General features: G+C 30.8%; 3 protein-coding genes across 3 annotated transcripts; 2 read left to right on the top strand and 1 right to left on the bottom strand.

The window, feature by feature from the left end:
* Positions 1-10,560: 10,560 nt before the first annotated feature.
* Positions 10,561-11,358, top strand: LOC107960231 (probable inactive dual specificity protein phosphatase-like At4g18593). The gene is made up of 2 exons (XM_016896527.2): positions 10,561-10,623; positions 10,764-11,358. The coding sequence occupies exon 2, from the start codon at positions 10,764-10,766 to the stop codon at positions 11,154-11,156; it is 393 nt and encodes a 130-aa protein (XP_016752016.2). The 5' UTR covers positions 10,561-10,623; the 3' UTR covers positions 11,157-11,358.
* A 699-nt stretch (positions 11,359-12,057) lies between these two features.
* On the bottom strand, positions 12,058-12,773 carry LOC107960230 (uncharacterized protein At5g01610). Its single transcript, XM_016896526.2, has one exon. It carries the CDS (start codon positions 12,729-12,731, stop codon positions 12,321-12,323), a length of 411 nt encoding a protein of 136 aa, XP_016752015.1. The 5' UTR covers positions 12,732-12,773; the 3' UTR covers positions 12,058-12,320.
* A 4,283-nt stretch (positions 12,774-17,056) lies between these two features.
* Positions 17,057-20,578, top strand: LOC107960232 (uncharacterized). The gene is made up of 11 exons (XM_016896528.2): positions 17,057-17,602; positions 18,110-18,257; positions 18,415-18,482; positions 18,568-18,638; positions 18,718-18,984; positions 19,280-19,443; positions 19,573-19,628; positions 19,737-19,789; positions 19,861-20,029; positions 20,110-20,207; positions 20,295-20,578. Exons 1-11 carry the CDS (start codon positions 17,431-17,433, stop codon positions 20,400-20,402), a joined length of 1,374 nt encoding a protein of 457 aa, XP_016752017.1. The 5' UTR covers positions 17,057-17,430; the 3' UTR covers positions 20,403-20,578.
* Positions 20,579-20,643: the final 65 nt, after the last annotated feature.

Raw genomic sequence — 20,643 nt, 5'->3', positions numbered from 1 at the left:
TTTAGTAACATTTTTAGTTTAATTCGGTAAATTAATACAAAATAGTATCTAAATATTAATTTGGTAAAAACAAAGTTTAATAATTGCAATATTTAAGTATAAATGTCATCTAAATATTAATTAGGTAAAAAATAAACTTATATAATTATAATATCTAATACAAATTGAACATTTAACTTATTTTATTTTTCTTAAATTTTGAAAATCAAGATTATCTCGAATTTAAAAATATCTTGTTAAAAAGTAGATCCGACCCGTTCGAACATGTATATTTAAAAAAAAATATCCCAACCCCTTTTATCAATAATTCTGCCTTCACCCCTACATAATTGCTTACAGATGTCCATAGGGGCAAAACTAAAATTTTTTTCTGGGAGGTTAAAATCAAAATTACACATTTTTATGAGAATTAAAATGTAATTTCACCATTGGCCCTTGAACTTGGCAACTAGATTTTTTGACAAAATTTGAGATTCATGAAAATAAAAATAAAGGGGTTGAATTTTAAATATACAAAAAGTATAAGGACTTAGAGGAGATTTAATTCAAAAATAAAAGGTTGAAAACTATGAAGATACACTGCCAAAAGCCATTTTAGCCAGTTTATCAATGCTCATGGCTATCTATTGTTTCTAAAAAAGGGAATGCAAGAAGCAATTTCAAAGTTTCATAAATATTGCAAATTGCAAACATTGGGTCCCTCAATATTATTACTACACAGTAAAAGTAGTCAAAAAGAGAAAAGGAAACAAGATGTTTTGAAATTGTAGGGACCTTTCTATAATTTTTATTCTTCCACGTTTTCTTGCTCTTTCAATCCTTAAAAAAAAAAAAAAAGCAACTCCCCATTTTGATCTCTTTTAGCTTGACTCCACATTCCAAGTTCCCAACCAAAAATCTACTTTTTTGGGTACTTTGCTATATGATAATCATGTACTGGGTTTCGATTAAATCTGGAATCGAGTTAGGCTAGACTTCAGAACCGAGATAGGGGCGAATTCAAGAGTGCATTTTGTAGCCTTGGTCTCCCTTTGGTTCAAATGGGCTGCTTACCTTTTAGTCTCAAAAGTTTTATCGTTCAATTTAAGGTTTTTAAAATACAATATTCATGTTTTCCCCCTTTCCAAGAACTTTGAATTTTATTTCAGCCCCTAAACAAAAATATTTGGTTTCACCCTTGGGAACAAAGCTCTCCCAAAGCTATTTTCACTTTTCATAAGTTTGAACTCGAAACTTTACTTAAGACACAGAGCTTCTTACCTCTGAACTCAACATACCAACACCAAAAACCCAATTTTCTTTTAGTTAATTAACACTTGGAATAAAAAAAATTTTAAATTGAATTAGTCGGTTGAATAAACCGATGACTTGTTCGATCGAATGATATATATAAACAATGAAACGATTAGGTTGATCAAAATCGGTTCAACCGGTTGAACTCCTAAAGAATGAGGGATTGGAGTGGGTTTATCATAACAAATTGCTTCTTTAGTCGCTATTTTCATAACCTGACCGGACTGGCTAATCGAACTAGTTGGACCAGTTGGACGACGGTTGAATCGATTTTTTCTGATTTTTAATAATTTATTCAATTGAACCGATCAAATCGAGAACTGATAGTTGGGTCGGTTCAACTATCGGTTCAGTTCTGAAAACTTTATCTTTAATAGCATCCGTTTTTACTCAAATTAGGGTATGACTTGAATGCATCCTAATGAAAGATTGACGAGTCAAGAATATTAATGAGATTAAATCTAATGTGATAGTTGTCCTTAATAATATGGTGACGATGCCATCCGTGGCACGGGATGTTAAGATGTGGGGTATAACATAATTAATGTATATATATTTTTTAAATTCAAGGGATTAATGCATTAAATTAAAAATATATAATTAAATAATTGTTTTTATCAATGTCTACAAATACAAATGATAGAATGGACCCAATTAAAAAAATACACAAGTCCCATGTGCTGAAATTAATAATCAAGTTGTTGAATAAAATCTCAATAAGATTCTGCAAAGTGCAATCCAGGAAGTCTCCCATCAAACAAATGCTAATTAAAAAGGTTTTCATTACGGCAATTATGGGTTTTTCTAATACATTTTTAGTTGTTGTAATTTGATAAAATTTGAGATTTAGTCCTTGTATCGCGTATTTTTTTTATTTGAAAATCTTAGTTCAAACATTAATATCATAAACATTTTCCGTCAAATTTCGTCAATTTAGAATTTTGATTAGGCTCTCCTCATATGACGAGGCATGTGATTAACTAAAAATGAACACGACAGAATCTTTTTTTAGAGGGGTCGAATTTGAATTATAAATTTTTGAAAGCTAATAATTTATTTTCGTCATTGTTATCATAAAATTTTACAACTTTTCAAGGGTTTGAACTATAAAATTTTCATTTTTATAGAGGACACAATTAAATTTTAAATTTTAGAAGGGGTCAAAATATAATTTTACCATTAAATTAACTTAAAACTTTGCAATTTCTAAATGGGTTTAAAAAGTTAACAAATTTTGACAAAAAAACTACCAATGACGCTAATGACCGAATTAAGATTTTCAAATAGAAAAAAGTAAGATGATTGAATTTTTAACTTTTAAAGTATAAGAATTAAATCTCAAATTTTGTCAAATTATAAGGACTAACAAAGTATTTTAATTTTTTTTAAATTATCCATAAACTCTTAAACTCCAATTAATTAAATGGGAAGATGTTACACATTTCTTTTTGAATAATCTCATTATAGGTTCTGATTATATCTACTTTCTTTGACACAATGCTTAGAACTACCCATAGCTCATCCCCAACCCATAAATAGGAGGATAATGCGCTTCAGTGCATACATTTAAGCACACTCAAATTTACAAGTTTCAAGCTCCAATTTAATATAACAGTATTGATGTCAATCGAACTAATATTCAATCTGTCTACGTTTTATTTTTTCTCTCGATGAAATTAATGATAAAAAATTTATATAAAAATTGGGTTTGAATAAAAAATTATATACATGTATAAAAATTCAATCACAAAAATTTACAAAATAAAGGATAGACAAAGTGGGTCCCTAGTCTTGTCGGCAATGGAACAATTTTTTAATGAAATTCCTACAAATATATATATATAATTACAAAATTTGTTAATCCAATTCATGGTGTTTGTAAACACACATGATCAGTTTTAATCATTGAAAATATGATTATAAGTGACAGTCTAATTATAGTTTTAGTCCTTCTATTATGTTAAATTACTAACACGATCTAACATATGGTCAGATTTCAAAATTTAGATCCAATTGTTAACATTGTGATTTTTTTTTTGGCTAAACTGATTGGTGTGACATTTTGAAATATAAAAAAAAATTCACTTGGTAGCTAAGTAACTAAAAATATGACTTTGTGATGAACCTAAATTTAGTAAAATAATTTTAACAATTTTAACAGTTGAATCTAAATTTTGAAATCTAGAAAGTAGATGGGTTAAATTCCAAAATTAGGAAGAGTATAAGGACTTATGTCATATTTTAACCAAAAAATATTATAAAAGTAGAGGGATTCAAAATAAAGTGAAGGGATTATATCCCTAATTTTAATAATAATAGTTGGACTAAAACTATAATTAAACCCCTAAATTAACATGATTTTTTTTAAGCCCACACTTTTTGAAAACTAAAGTGGCTTGAGTGTGGACCAACTATGAAAATCACTTTACCATGCTTGTATTTGTTGTTTATGGAATTTTAAGATTCAAAAAGAAGAATTGCAATTTAATTCAAATTATTTATACAAATATTTTTTGAAAAATAAATAATTTTCTAACAAATTTAAATTTCAATATCTACAATCTCTTTTTTTTATTTAAATATTTTTAACAAGTTTTGATCATATATACTCCTTTTAATGCAATGCCTAAAAACTGCCCATAGCTCTTCCTCAACCTATAAATAAGAAGATAATGCCTCGAACCCACGTTCTCCTATATTGACAGTAATTTAACAGCTAGTGATAAAAAAAGTCGAATAATTAGATAACCATTTTGTAACTTTTTATAATTAAATGACCAAAAATAGTTTGATGACTAGCAATATAATTTTTTTTTAACAATCTCGTTATAGGTTCTGACGATATATGCTCTTTTTGACACAATACCTAGAACTACCTATAACCTCTACCCAATCCATAAATAGGAGGATAATATATTTCAATGCACTCGAACCTACATGAATATTATCGAGTTAAGACTCAATCGACTTTATTTAAATGTTTATTATATATAGATAATATATAAAGAGGTTGGTACCCTAAAGGTGGAGGTCCACTGAAAAAAGCTTTAAATACAAAATGCTTATAGAGGAAGACATCATCCGTTCTGTTCTGCCCACATCTAACACATGGTTTAGGTACATTTTTTGTTTTCAGCTCACAATCATCATTACAACCTCTTTATATATTAAATATTTGTGAGATCCACTTGCTTTTTTTCTAAAATAAAGTTCATATTTATTTCAATGGTTAGATGGATCGTTTTTTTTTAAAGATAAATCTCGAAATTATAAATGAATTATGGTGTAATGTGAAATGTTATGTTCGAACTTTAATTTTGTATAATTTTATACATGAGATTTTGATTTGATTTATTCTTTTTCAAAGATCTGACATTATTATTAATATAACACATTTTACATTTACATATTATATACACAAGTAATTATACTTGTCCGATATAAAAATAAATTAATGCATTTATTTCCTTAAATGTGTACAATTGAATCATATAATAAGAGTTTTATGTAACATCTCGGGATTTGCACGTGTTAGAAACTTCAAAGTAAACAAAATAGGAATCATTGGTGTTAGCAGAGAAGGTAGTTGGATACCGTAGGAAATTAAAAAGAAAAGACTTTTGAATTGAGAGAAATTATTTGAGGTATTGGCTAAATTGTAATAGTGTGAAAAGTGTTGGGGCAAAAGTGTTAGAATTAAAAAAAGAATGACTAAATCGAAGTGAAGTGAGAAAGAGGAAGGACTAGAAGTGTAACTATACCATAAGAGTTTCATGAAACAAAGATGAAATTGGAGAGATTGATAAGGGGTAAAATGGTCTTTTCCAAAATAGATAATTATAAAAAAAAAACTTATATTTGTTGGAAAATCATAAACCTTTAGATGATGATGGAAATGATGATGGGTAGATTTTTTTATGTAACATTTTAATATTTTACTTGTTAAGTTAATGAGATATTTTGGTAAAAGGATGTAGAATTTCACCATTTTTCTTCTCCACCTTCATGTCATCTTCATCCATGTATGAAGAAAACTTTTTTTTTTCAAATAAGTCCTCTCCACCATTTCCAACCACCTCAAGCTTAAAAACTTCAAATTCTTCTATGGATTTTTACTGAAATCAATAGAGCAATCTCATAGCAAGCAATTAGTTTCTTGTAAAGGTAACTAGTGCTCGTACTGGAAGAGAGAAAAGTGGAGTTAGGGTTTTAGGTAAAAGTTCAAGGTAAGGATGATAAAATTTCTTCAAGAATTTCATATTTATTTCATTAAAAGTGCATGGAAGTGATATGTGATTAGGTTTTGACATTAAATCTTGTATATGTGTGCTATGTTAATGAAGGGAAAGAGAAGAGAGGTGATCAACAAGGTCTTGACCAGGGGAAAGAAGTAGCAAAAGAGTGAAGGAAGAAGAAAGAAGCTCATCCAAACACTTGATTGTAAGTACTTCGAGAATTTTACTTTACCTAATTTAACCCAAGTGTAAGTAATATTAAAACGGTTATATGTTTAATTTATATGTGAATATGTCAATATTATATATGAAAATTGATTAATGAGTAGTGAAAATATGAATTGAATTTTAATTACAAAGTGAATATGTTAAGTGTATTGAAATAGTAGTAAGAAGGGACTAGACTGTAATGTGTACAAAGTAGACATGTGAGCTAAAATATTGATAAGGTTGGTTCGAATGAAGTGCGATGTAATAGTGAATAAATGAAAAGTGATATTATAGTGGAGTTATAGAGTGTAGTAAACTTTCATGTTAATAAGGATTAAATTGTAAAAAGTATAAAGTCTGAATTGTCTCTAATTGTTGAGTGAATGTAATGAATTTAATGCCCATGTAGAAAAGATGTGAACTAATAGGGTATAGATGACACGCCATTAGAAAATTTTCATGCACACTAGTTATAGCGACATTTTAGTGCAATCTAGTGATTTTGTACTTCGGTGCAATTCTTTAACTCTACACTTCTGTTTAAAATAGTGTATGCACGTTTGCGCTAATGATTCAGTGTTATTTCTGCATATCCTATGTGTTCCATTGAGTCTACAGTTGAGCTAAAAATTGAAATGGTAAGTGGCTGATAGAATGTTAGTTTGAGAATTCACTACCGTTAATTTCTATTTAATTTCGTTGTATATTATTATTGATCATGTATCTAATGTTAACATTGATTACTTTCAATGGTAAGTTTAATTCTTGATGTATTTATTAAACTTTTATAAGCTTAACATGTTAAATCTTCAACGCATAAGTAGAGGCTCAACTTGACGCTCTAGAGTGAAGATACAATCTCAACTCATCACATCATATCTCAAAGCTTGAAAGAGAGTATGGTTTTGATCTTTTGGTAATAGATTATGGCATGTACATAAGTTAAAGTAAAAACTGTATACAAGATTTCTAATGAAAATACTTAATGAATCTTGAACATTTTGCTAACTTTACGAACTTAGTTAAGCTTTGATTGAATTATATGTTGAATTGCATGATATTTTGATGGATATTTATGTTTTATAATGTTTAGAAGTGTTATAGAATGATTGATGATAGTTTAGACTTGGTTTTAGAGGTTTCAGAAATGTCTTGGGTGATCTACCCTTAGTGTCATGACATTACAAATCAATGTTGTGACATTAGATGACGTTGAAGTATTCTACCCTCAGTGTCACGACATTGACTCTGTTTACCTTGTGTTGGTCCGAATAGGCCCTGGATGGATCTCGTTTGTAACCAAACTTTAAAGGAAGCATAGAAATGACTTGAATAGCTTCAAATAAGTCTATTTATGTTAAAACAAAGTTTTGAAATTGATGTTCGAATTAAGTAGTTTTTAGTGTCCAAATGTGACATCCTCTGCTCATGTTAAATCAATCAATTCAAGTGAAGGGAGTTACATTTTATGTATACATTTGAATCAAAATCAAAATTTAATGTGTATAAATACACAGAATCAAGGCTCATGTATCAAATTACACATTAAATCAAAGTTCATATATAGTTTTGATATTTATCCCTTTTATTTAATTTACATAAAAACCAACCTTTCAAACATTGTGGCATCTTCCAAAAATATATTGTTTTATGTATGAAAAATGTTTATTGAAGCATGCAACATATCAACAAAACATATATTATTGAATAATATATTTTTTTATATTTTATATTCAAATTTTAATAATATGGATAATTTATATTTCTATAGTTATAAAAAATTAAATTTTAAAATAAAATATATTGAAATAATATATTTTTATTTGAATTTTATATTCAAATTGTAATAATATTGATAATTGATTTTTTAAATACTAAAATTAAATTTATATTAATTATTTAGAGTCGAAGGGACATCGTAGTTTATGCAAATGAATCCTTATGAATACATTATTTAAAGGGTAAACTACACCCATGGTCACTTTTGTTTACCTTAGGTTACATTTCAGTCACTTATGTTTGAAATGTTACGTTTTAGCTACTTACGTTATCGTGTTGTAACATTTTAGTCATTGAGCCGTTAATTTTCATTAATGGTGTATGGTAAGCTGACGTGGCACGTTAAATCATCATTTCAAACAAAAAATTTAGGTTAAATTATACAATTGGTCCCCATAATTTTTCGTTTTGAGCAATTTAATTCTTTTATGTTCTTTTAACTTTCTTTCTTTTTTTTTCCTTTTTTTTTTCCATTCTCTTCTACTTCTCCCTCTATTTTTCTACCTTCTTTATTTCTTTTAACATACCAAGAAGTCGAATTGGTAGTGAAAAAAGAAGCATGGTATGGGTTTATGAGTTTTGGTTATAGGCAAATGATGACAGTCGACTTCCTACTTCTTTTTTCATTGCCAATTCGACTTCCTAATATGTTAAAAGAAATGGGAAAGGTATGAAAACAAAGGGAGAAACAAAAGAGAATGGAAAAAAGAGGAAAGTTTAAAGAACATAAAAGAAAAAAATTAAATTACTTAAAACGAAAAAAATATGGGGATCAATTGTATAATTTAACCTAAAATTTTGTTTGAAATGATGATTTAACGTGCCACGTCAGCTTACCGTTACACCATTAACGACGATTAATGGCTTAGTGACTAAAATGTTACAACATGATAACGTAAATGATTAAAACGTAACATTTCAAACATAAGTGACTAAAACGTAACCTAAGGTAAACAAAAGTGACCATGGATATAGTTTACCCTTATTTAAAAATTAAATTAAATTAAATTTTTTTTTTATTATTTAAATTGAATTTAGGACAAAATTTCTTGTTTAAGCTTGACGCATGAGCAAGTCTAGTGTGAGTCTACTACTCGAATTACATCATTTAATTTTTTTTCCTAAATTGGTCATTAAGATAATTTATTTAAATATTTGTTATATTTTAGTATCTTACGTATATGAATTTAGAGTTGAAATAGAATTATTATGAAAAAATATCTATAATAAGGGATGAAAATATATGGGAGAAAAATTTTTGGGTTTTAACTTAAAAAAACTACAAAATTCAACCCATTTGGTTTTTTCGGTTTCGGTTTAGTCAGTTGGGGCGGGTTGGTCGGTTTTGACATCGGTTTAATCAATTAATTTAGTTAGTTATCGATTTTTGAATCTCCGGACCGATCGAAAAATCGAATTATTCTATATTATTTTTGAATTATTTTAAATATATTTATAGTTTATAATAGATAATAGATAAATAACCATATAAACTCAACCCAATGACCCTAAACCCAACCCAATAACCCAAGGTTGGTTAACTGACCGAACTGACCAAATCAAAGTTGGTTTGGTTTGGTAGATTTTCTCAACTAAAATCGATCGGATTATTTTTCTCAAATTAAAGTTGGTTAAGTCGGTTCGAAAAACCGATTGCTCTCCGCCTCTCCCCTAACTATAGTCGATAAAAGTTGTAATGTACATCACTAAATATTTTTAATTATAATAAATATATAATACATAATTGATTTATATTTCACAAATTAATTTTAAAAATATTGTACCATTACCTAAATTATGATTTCAATTTCTTTGATTTATAAAATGTTATTTATTATAAATATTATTTGCATGAAACATACCCATAATGTGCCAAAATATACATATAATTAATTTTTAATGTGTGAAAGTTATATATATATATTTAAAAACATGGACATGAGTTACATTAGGAAATTATACTAAATATGGGATGAAATTGAAAAATAATATACACAATTGAAAATAATTCAAAAAATAAGAAGGATACAATAAAAATGCATGAATGCATATATAATTAATTAATAAAGTTCAAAAGTTTGATAAGTTACTTTAAAAATAAGGGTAAATTGTCTCTTTAGTCACTCTAAATAAGGGTCGTTCCTATTTTGGTCACTTCAAAATTTTTTTTGTTACTTTGATCACCTTAAAAGGAAATTGACCAAATTGGCCACTTCACTGTTATATGGTAATGAAATGCTGACTGCACATTTCCATGTTTGTCACTCTAAAATTGGGGTAAACTATTTGTTAGTCACTTTAAATAGAAGGTATTCTTATTTTGGTCACTGCAAAACAATATGTGAAAGTGCACTATTAGCTCTTCGTTACTATTTAATCGTGGAGTGACCAATTTGATTAATTTATTTTTTGGAGTGACCAAATTAGCAAAAAAAAATTGAGGTGGTCAAAATAGGAATTAAAACTATTTAGAGTGACTAACAGGGTAGTTTACCCTAATAATAATAATAATACAAACTCTCTTTGCATTTTTTTTCTTAATCATCTTAAAATACCATAACTGCCCCTCTTGAAATCTTTAATGATATTGATTTTTATTTTAACATTAATCTTATTATAGGTTCTTATCATATCTGTTTTTTTTTCTATACAATGCCTAAAACTACCCATAGCCCCTCCTAAACCCATAAACAGGAAGAATTTGCGCTTCAACGCACTCGAACCCACATCCTCCTATACTGAAAACAATATTGATGTCAATCGAACTAAGACTCAATCGATCTTTAATGATATTGCTGATTTGGTAAAAAAATTAGCCCTTCTCATTGTTTGATGGATATTTACATTATATTAGCCCTTCCCAATGCATATATATTAGCCTAAAATTAGAGGTGCCCATGCAAATAGTGACTATACCTGACCCAGTGACCCAGCAAGGCCCAACCAGTAAAGTATGGCCCAATCTTCACACTGCCTTAATGAAAACCAAATGTCTTTAAAACGTTGCCGTTTTAAATTGCCGCCTCCTAAAAACCTATATATATAAAAATGGTGAACGAACAAATTATACAAAAGCGATCGATCAATTGAAAATTTCACTTCGAAGGTAACCCCTTTATTTAATCGTTCACGAAACTCTAGATTTTAGCTTTTGATTTGATTCAATTCATGGATGTTTTAATTTTGATTCATATATGTATTAACAATCTGTTTTCAATGTCCATTTTTTTCCCCTTTGTTCAACAGATGGAAGCGACGAACAGCACTGATTCGGAACCTGTTTCGAAGCCTCAATTGATCTATCGTTGCAAAAGATGCCGCAGAATCGTTGCTTCAGAGGAAACTATAGTTCCTCATGAGCGAGGGAAAGGGGAAGCAAGTTTTAAATGGAGAAAAAGGAGTGGGCATAACATTGGGGATGAAGAGAAAGGATCGACCCAATGTTCTTCCATATTCGTTGAGCCTTTGAAGTGGATGCAATCGGTTCAAGAAGGGTATGTAGAAGAGAAACTTCAGTGTATGAGTTGTAAATCTCGGTTGGGTTCGTTTAATTGGGCAGGTATGCAATGTAATTGTGGAGCTTGGGTTAATCCTGCTTTTCAATTGCATAAGAGTAGGTTAGATGAGTGTTATATGTGAAAAATAATTAAGAGTTTATTGATGTTGATTGATAATCTAATCTTTTGCTAATTCCATTATTGGATATGGCAGTTTGTTTTAGCATATTTTAGCTTTTGGAGATGATTCAGTAACCAAAAAAAGAATCCTATCCTATTGTAATAGATGGTTAGCTTTAGTAAATGCTGCTGCTTTTTTTTCATATATAATCGCTTTTCTTGAAGTATCTGTGTGCAATTCATCTCAGTAAATATGCGAGAATCTTGGAAAAATTGAACATACTCGTGTTGGTAAATACTTGTATTCCATAATCATGCTTGAGTTTGTGATAATAAATGAGAGGTCTTGAAATTTAATCAGTGAATGGATGGATAGTTGATTTGATTTATGCTATGGCTATTAGCTTTTTGGTAATCAGAGAATAGAAGCATTTACTGATATTGCTTTATAATCTAATCTGTCCTATTGTAATGGATGGTTATTTTTAGTAAATGCTGCTGCTGCTGTTTTTCTATTTACATATTTATTCATTTTTCTTGAAGCATCTGTGAGCAATAGATCTTGGAAAAATTGAACATACTCGTGTTGGTCACATACACGTATTCGATACTCACGCATGAGTTTGCGATGATAAATGAGAGAAATTGAATTTTAATCAGTGAATGGATGGATAGTTGATTTGATTTGTGTTATGGCAATTGGCTTTCTGGTAATCAGAGAATAGAAGTATTTGCTGATGTTGCTTGATAATCTAATCTTTGCCAGTTCCATGATTGGATATGGTAGTTTGTTTTAGGAGATTAGCATACTGGTAGTAAATTTATTCTTTTTCTTGAACCATACGAACTCATGTCGGTTACATACTCGTATTCAACACTCAAATTTAGAAGTTGAATTTAGATTAGTGAATGGATGGATAGTTGATTTGATTTGTGCTTATGACAATTAACTTTCTTGTAATCAGAGAATTTAAGTATTGGATTTGGAGTAGCCATTGAATGAAAAAAAAGAAAGTAACTTGGGTTTTTATTGTTCATTTGTTGAATACTTGCATCATTATGCAATAATTCTTATCAAGAGAATTGCATACATTGCTGTTACAGTGTAGGGTAGGGTAGGTTTTGAGTGTGAACTGGAAATAACCACTGGAATCCGGTGTCTCTCCGAGAACAAGAAGGTGCCTTTTCACTGCCCAGCAGCAAATGCATCAACGGGGAAAGTCTTGGTGACACCAGCGAGGCTCTTGAAGTGGATTTTTCCAGTGGGTGGATCATCGACGATGATCTCATTCACCGGAGGCCACAACATGAGTTCCTTAGCCTTAACTCCTTTGAGTTTCTTGATCCGTTTCTTATCCACAATACCAGTAATTTGTGTGTCGTAGCTGACCAGTTTACTGATCATCTTGAATTTATGTTCAACCTTTTTCTTTTGCTCGATCCACATGTAACCGGTATCCCTCACAAAACCGACCTCGATCACGTCCACAAGAGGGAGAAGTCCTAATGGGAGGTCGAACTCTTGGAGAAGAGCAATGGCCATCTCCATTCCCTCTTCATGACCTTTCTTCACAACCCCTCCTTCCTTCTCTGCCATTATAAATTGAACTATAAACCTTTGATGCAATTGTTTGATATTGTGATGATGTGATTATAAACATGAAGTAGGTATATTATTTATACTAGTGTGTATGTTCACTTATGACAAAAATTAAAGGGAAAACCGAGGTTATTTTGCATCGTGTCCGGCCATTAAATGGGTTTTCACATCAAACCGGCCATTAATTACTTCTTTAAGTGTCTAAACAATTTTGGCTTTTTTTTTCTTTTCTTTTGAGGACTGGTCTCGGACACACAACGGAAAGTATTATTTTCGTATTAGGATTTTTTTCTTTCATATTTTGAGGAGAAAGGGATTCATGTAGTTTAAAGAGTGTCTTGATTAGTAGATATACACTTGTAAGTTCACAAGGACAATACCTTCTGTCAAGGGTTAAAGACTCTCCTCTTAATAGGTATAAAGGATATTATAGTTTAAAATAAGAAAAAGGGTTGCGGTTGTTAAGATTCAAACCTTATATCGTTAAGTATATTACGAGTAATTGAAAAAGGTTGTGCATGTTAAGCTTCGAATTTCGTATTAATAATTCCCTATCTTTTAAGGGTGTTATCATATGGGATAATATAATTTTGAGTCTCTGAATCTGGCAGCTAAGATTATTTTGGTATTTTGTAATTTTTTGGTTCATTTTGGTCCTTAAATTTGGATTTTTTTTTTAAATATGATGATGAGATCGGTGTTACTAGAACAATATTGGATCAGACGAATTGAGAACTGGTTGATATAATGGTTTGAACAAAGGCATTGAACTAATTGACTTGAAAACTACTTAATATTGATAAAAAATTGATGATTGAACAGTCGAACCAAATCAATAAATTTTTTATGAAATTTTAATTAATTAATTAATTATTGTTAGTTTGGCAGTCGAACCTATCGAACTAATTGAATAAAAAATCAATGGTCTAACTTGTTCAACCACTAGCTCGGTTACCAAAACACTAAATGTGACATTATGAGATTGTACTATACTATCACTTGGAAATTTATATAAATTCTTAAAAAATTTAAGTGATGATGTGATATAATTTTAGAGGTCATATCATCAAAGTTTTTATATTTTTCAAGTTTAGGGATCAAAATCTTAATTATCAAATTTAAGTGCCAAAATGAACTGAACAAAAATACAAATACCGGAGTCAAAAATTATATTATCTCATGTTATATATATATATATAGTTAAAAGCTCAAGTGGCATGAGAAATAGATTCAAGAATTTACTCTTTTGTCCATAGCTTGGATTGCATGCATTTGTAATTGACTGTTTTAGCACATTCGTTTTTGTATTTTTCCAATTGCAGCCATTACTTGATCTACATAGTTTTTGCTGTTATTGTCTGCCTTCTCTTGTTTTTATCTCATCTTGTAGACAAAATTTTCAGTTCCATTTCGATTTAATCTTGAATTTTGATCTTTTGGGTATTTATGCTTAGTTTTAGTTTCTGATTTTTGTCTCTTTATTTCGAGAAAAGTCCAAAAGAATCCACAAAGTTCAACTGAAGCATTTAGTCCACCAAAAAAAAATAATTTTAGCATTTTTTACCTTGGCGGGGTTCAAGTCCATACCCTTAAATAGCATTGGCCGACAAGAACACTATCATTTGACTCTAAAATGAATTTGGGTTATGGTGCAACCTCCAAACTTGTTTAGCCAGAAGTTTTATAAACCTCGTTCCTCCGCATTTCTTTTGCTTAATAAGCTGATTGAAAAACACATTTCTATAAAGAAGACACATCTCGACTACTTCCCACGGGCCAAGCCTCCTAGCATAAATAGTGGTGACAAGATAATCCGAATTTGATATATTCAACTCAGTTCAACCTTACAAGGGCAAATTTTTTGTTTGAAAATCAGGTTCATGGTGTGGTAAAAGCGGGTTTGCAATTAAAATTTTTGAGTTCGAGTTTTGATCGAACTCACACCGCTCTCTCTTTAGGGTGGGTTTGGATGAGCGGTTGGGTGCGGTGCGGTGCGGTGCGTTTAGCGTACTTTTTGTCTCACGCTACAGTGTCGCTACAGTATCTAATCTCACCGCCACCGCTGTTTTTACACTAACCGCAGGTAAACGCACCGCCCATCTAAACTCACCCTAAGCAGGTTACCGAAAGATCCCTCTTTTTTTATAAGAAACTTTTAATAGTTTATTTTTATATCTTTTAGTTAGATTTTTTAAATATGTTTAAAAAATGTCACAAGTCTCTATACTTATAAAAATTTATAATTTAGTCACCAATATTTTTATTTTTAGGAATTTAGTCCTTTTATTTTCAAATTTCAAAATTCAGGTCTAACTATTAACGTTATTATTATTTTGTTAAATTTATTAGTGTGATATTTTGAAATTAAAAAAAAAAATCACATGGTAACCATATAACTAAAAATATGACATTGAAAATAATTTTAACACCGTTAACAATTGAACCTGAATTTTGAAATTTGAAAAGTAAAGGGACTAATTTCTTAGAAATAAAAGTACAAAGACTATATCATGAATCTTTGAATAATACAGGGACTTATGACATATTAAACCTTTGAATTTTTATAATATTTTATTTAATTCTTTCCTCAGAGGTCGATTTGAGTGGTAAAATTTTAAATAAATTGCAGCTCGGAGTACAATCGAAGCAAAAAATGTAACGGTAAACTATAGTGAAGTCACCCAACTATGGGTTTTTTCTTTTTTGGTCATCAAATTATGAAAAGTTACAAAATTGTCACCCAATTATTCAATTTTGTCTCTTTGAGTCATCAACTGACTAACGTAAAAATAGAAACATCAAAATATCCAAGCTAGTTGGATGACAAAAAAAGACAAAATTAAATAGTTAAATGATTATTTTGTAACTTTTCATAGTTGTGTGACCAGAAAAAAAAACTAATAGTTGGATGATTATTTTGTAACTTTTTATAATCGAATGACCTGAAAAACACATAGTTATGACTACTAACATAATTTACCCAAAATGTAAAAATCGATATGATATCGAGGCAAGCAAAAAACTGTACCGTTTTGCTCATTTACGAACCCTAAAGAAAATAGCTATGAGGGAATGCCATAACTCCCATTAAATTGGTAGTTTAACTTGAAGGGACCAAAATGTAAAGTCTAGAGGAAAATGGTGAAAGATCAACAACTTACAATAGTTGGAAAAGAATCATGGATCATTTAGAGTATAAGGATAAAAGTAACATCTAGTCCTTGAACTTGATATTTTTTTTAAAATTTAGTCCTTAAACATTTTTGTCCATATTAGTCCTAGAATTTGAACTTGGATTCCATTACAGGTTGATGACGTGACACTCTAAGATTATGCCATACCATCACTTGAAATTTTTTCTATAAAATATTAAAATTTACAAAGAAAATTTTTAAAAATTGCAAGTAATGACATGATACAATCTCAAAATACTAATCCATCACACCTTAATGGAATTCCAGTTCAAGGACCAATTTAAGAAAAAATGATAAGTTTAAGGACTAAGGGTTGATTTTTCCTAAAATATATAATTTGTCATTGAACCGTAAACGACAAAACTACGCTAAATTCCATTGGTCGGTCACCTAAAGTTAGGTCATCCATCGTCCTATCTCCCTCACAGCCGCTTCCAAAAAATTAATTGATAAAAATAGGTCAAATTTTTCTATTAGTCCTTATACTATACATAAATTTTAGATTTAATTTTTATATATTAATTTAATCAATTTTAGTTTTTAAGGAGGCCGCCGAGGGAGTGATTATAAGTTAATATAATGATAAAATTGCACTTTGACTTTAAAGATGATAAACTTTTAGATTTATCCCTCAAAAAGGCTGAAATAATAATTTAATACAATCATAGAATTATACTTCGACCTCTTTAAAAGTTTATAATTCAATTTTAATCCCTTAAAAATAAATTTGTGGTTTCATCCTTGTCCCTACATTGTTAGAAGTTTGAAAATTAACCTGATCTAAATTGTAATAGTTAAATTCATTAAGTCAAATTCTATCAGTGGTGTTGTACTATATACATAGACAAATCTAGAAAATTTTTAAGGAAGGACTGAAATTAAATTATAATCTTTTAGATGTCTAAATACAAATTTATCATATATTAGTTTATAATTTCATCATTTTTTTTTCATTTTCAAGTAGACAAAGTAAAAAAAAATTTCATTTTTTATATATCAGATTAGAGAATAAAGACTAAATTTGTAATTTATGTATAATACAGGGACTGATATTGAAAATTGACCTAATTCAACAGTCCTCGATCTCTGACAGTCAATTCAAAAAAAAAAACCGACAGAACTCAAAACAATACACGGTTCTGTTTTTTCCCCAAAATCTTTTTCAGATATTTATTACATGTATTAATTTTTCCCCCGATTTTCCACCATTTTTGAAAATTCAAAATCTTTTTTTACTTCGTATTAAAAGAAAATATCTCTCTTTTTCTTTTTCTTTTTTACTTCGAAAAACAAGGGAAACGAGTGATGTTAATGATTAGCAGCGAACCATATTGATAATGATGATGATGTTCATCATCGCCAATCATTATGTGCAGCGGATAATTACACTGTTATGGCGCAGATGGTGACATAGCATCCAAATACCGCAAATCGAGGGAAATTTTTGTTTGTTTTCGTTCGCGCTTGTTTCGGATAGTGTTTTGAAGACACATAAATAGAAAATGGCAACAGCTTCTCTGATTCAAGCAGGGTGTGGGTTTTCTCCGATTTTCAGTAATAATAGTAATAATTGTAGTTTCCGAACCGGATTCGTCGGACCGGTCGGTCCTCACTCCTCTTCTTCTTCTTCATCTTCGTGTTCTTGGTCTTCGCACAATTTGAATTTCTCTTCCGGTAATGCTCTCCGATTTGAATTTTTCTTTTGGAATTTCTCTTCCGATTTTCTTTTTAAATTCGTTGGATTTTGTTTTGGGAATTTGAGATTCAATTAGGAATTTTAGAGAATTGAAAGATGTTAATGGGTGGGTAAAATTACTATGGAGGTGCCTGTACAAAAGTAAGATTGTATTTTACTCTCAATAGGTAAATTTCTTCTTATATATTAGATCAAAAAATAAATAAGTAAATTAACTGAGCTGTGCGTGGCGCACCATGTATCACTATATGATTTTTCCTTCAAATATACTAGTTTTTAACAATATAAATAAATAATTTTTTTAACAAAAAGTAATTTGCTCTATGCGGCAAATTTGCTCATTTCTTTAGCAGAAAAGACAAAATATAATCTAACTTTCAGTATAGGGACTTCCATGATAATTTTACCTGTCATTTGAATTCTTTGAGATATTATTATCTTTAGTTTCAGCTGAGCTGATTTTGTTTTTTGAACCTTTTTAAAAGGAACAAATAGTAATTGGCAACATCAAGGTCTTAGAGCTCAAGCAATGAGTACAACTACACAAGGAGGCTTTGCTGCGGCCGGCCGTATCGGGAATGGAAAAAACGAGCCCGATCACCTTCTTGTTCTTGTTCATGGCATCTTAGCTAGGTATTTGATTAATGCTTATGTGATTGAAATGTTTCATAGAATCAATTGCTTTTACATGAACTTGTATACAACGTAATGCTTAAAAAATGTGATTCTTTACGGTTTTTCGTTTATCCGAATCGATATGGAAGTTGGCTGAAACATTTCTATAATGTAGCCCTAGTGATTGGACATATGCAGAGGCCGAGTTGAAAAGGCGGCTCGGAAGGAACTTTTTGATTTATGGTATTTGTTCATATTTTTAATGTTACATAATTTGTATGTAGAAAGATGATCTTTCATTACTTGTTTGTTTAATAATTTGTTGCAGCAAGTTCGTGTAATTCGCATGCTAAAACCTTTGCCGGGGTCGATGGAGCCGGGAAGCGTTTAGCGGAAGAGGTGAGATGTTACATTGTGCAAGGATTTTTTAGTTCGTTGCAGTGTCGATTACTCCTTTCACCTTGTTTCAATTTAATAGGTTCTTCAAGTTGTAAAGAAGAGGGAAAGTCTGAAACGGATTTCGTTTTTAGCTCATTCTCTTGGGGGCTTGTTTGCAAGATACGCAGTCGCTGTTCTTTACTCGGAAAGTGACTCGAGTGGTACCCAGTCTAATAATGTAACCGATTCTTCGGATGGAAATTTACAAACTTCAGCCCCTTCGAGACAAGGTATGATTGCTGGACTAGAGCCGGTCAGTTTTATTACCTTGGCAACGCCACATCTCGGGGTCCGAGGGAGAAAACAGGTTTGTTCTCGATGGTGTTGGCTATCTAGTTTCATAATGTTTTGGAGTCCTATAATTCCAATGTTATTGCTATGCTTCTGGTATCTCATAAAATGTTTTTGATTTCTATTGATCTCATAAAATGTTTTCAATGTTCGGTTGTAGTCCATGCTTCTAGCACCTCATATAATGTTTTCGTGGTTCAGTTGTAGTCCATGCTTCTGGTACCTCATATAATGTTTTCGATGTTCGTTTGTCCTACAAACGTCTTTCCTATGAATTTTGCAGTTTCTAATATCTTTGTGGTGTGCCTCAGCTTCCTTTTCTATTAGGACTTCCGTTATTAGAGAAACTCGCCCCACCAATTGCTCCGTTTGTTGTTGGTCGAACTGGTAAGCAACTGTTTCTCACCGATGGCAAACCGAGCAGACCGCCACTGCTTTTAAGGATGGCATCTGATTGTGAAGAGGGAAAATTTCTGTACGTAAAGCGAGCTTTAATTTCTATCTTTTGATACGAATGACGATGTTCAAGGGGGAAAGTCCCGGATTTCAACCTTGAACTTCAACTCCTATGACAGAATTTATGATTATAATTTCTATTTTATAGATCTGCCCTTGGTGCATTTCGGAATCGCACTGTGTATGCAAATGTATCTTACGATCGTATCCTACTGTGTCATTTCTCTTCTACTATATTTAGCTACTTATGTTACTCTTCTACTCGTTATTCCTCTCTGCCACCCAATCGGCACTTTCTTTGACATCGAATAGATATGGTCGGTTGGCGTACATCCTCTATCAGGAGGGAGAAGGAACTTGTCAAGGTAAATTTTCTGAGTCCGAAATTGGCAGCCTGGTTTAATGCATATTACTGACTTTGATACGGATTTGGCAGCCCCCATCACAATCTTTGGATGGTTATAAACACGTTGTCGATGTCGAGTACTGTCCACCAGTTTCTTCTGACGGCCCTCATTTTCCTCTGGAAGCAGCCAAAGCAAAAGCAGCGGCAAAGAATGCGCCCAACATAAAAAATACAGTCGAATATCATGAACTCATGGAAGGTAATCGTTCCGACTAACATCTATTTTGTGTTGCATCTATATGATTCCGATTGACATTAACATGTCGTTTTCATTAACAGAGGAAATGATACAAGGTTTACAGAAATTAGGATGGAAAAAGATCGATGTCAGCTTTCACTCGTCGCTTTGGCCCTTTTTTGCACACAATAACATTCACGTACCTTTTCGATCTTAAAAACTTTGGATTTCAGAAAATTGCTTTTTACTTTTCAAAATTTCTCATACAATCCCATCTTATCCTCAGGTGAAAAACGAATGGTTTCATAACGCCGGTGCCGGAGTGATTGCTCATGTTGCGGACACTCTTAAACAACAAGAATCGTCTTCCTCGTTTATTTCCGCAAGCTTGTAAGTGCACTATTGCTAGTAATGCTTTGAAAGTATATTGTATAAAATAAAACTACAAGATGGGATGAAGAAAAATGAAAATGTCTCCCATTTCCATTGATTTGCACATTGCTCATCTATAGGCACCCGTTAACTCGATATTTTCTGAATATATGCATCGGATTTCAATGTTTTGCCGAAGATTATCTCTGTTAGTCACTGATCTCGAGTCAGCTTTTGCCTGTTCGAGTTAATTTAGATCGAAT

Source organism: Gossypium hirsutum, chromosome D06 (genome assembly GCF_007990345.1).
Source record: "Gossypium hirsutum isolate 1008001.06 chromosome D06, Gossypium_hirsutum_v2.1, whole genome shotgun sequence".
NCBI lineage: Eukaryota > Viridiplantae > Streptophyta > Magnoliopsida > Malvales > Malvaceae > Gossypium > Gossypium hirsutum.
Note: the sequence above shows the minus strand (reverse complement) of the source record. Positions and strands in the feature narration are given on the sequence as shown.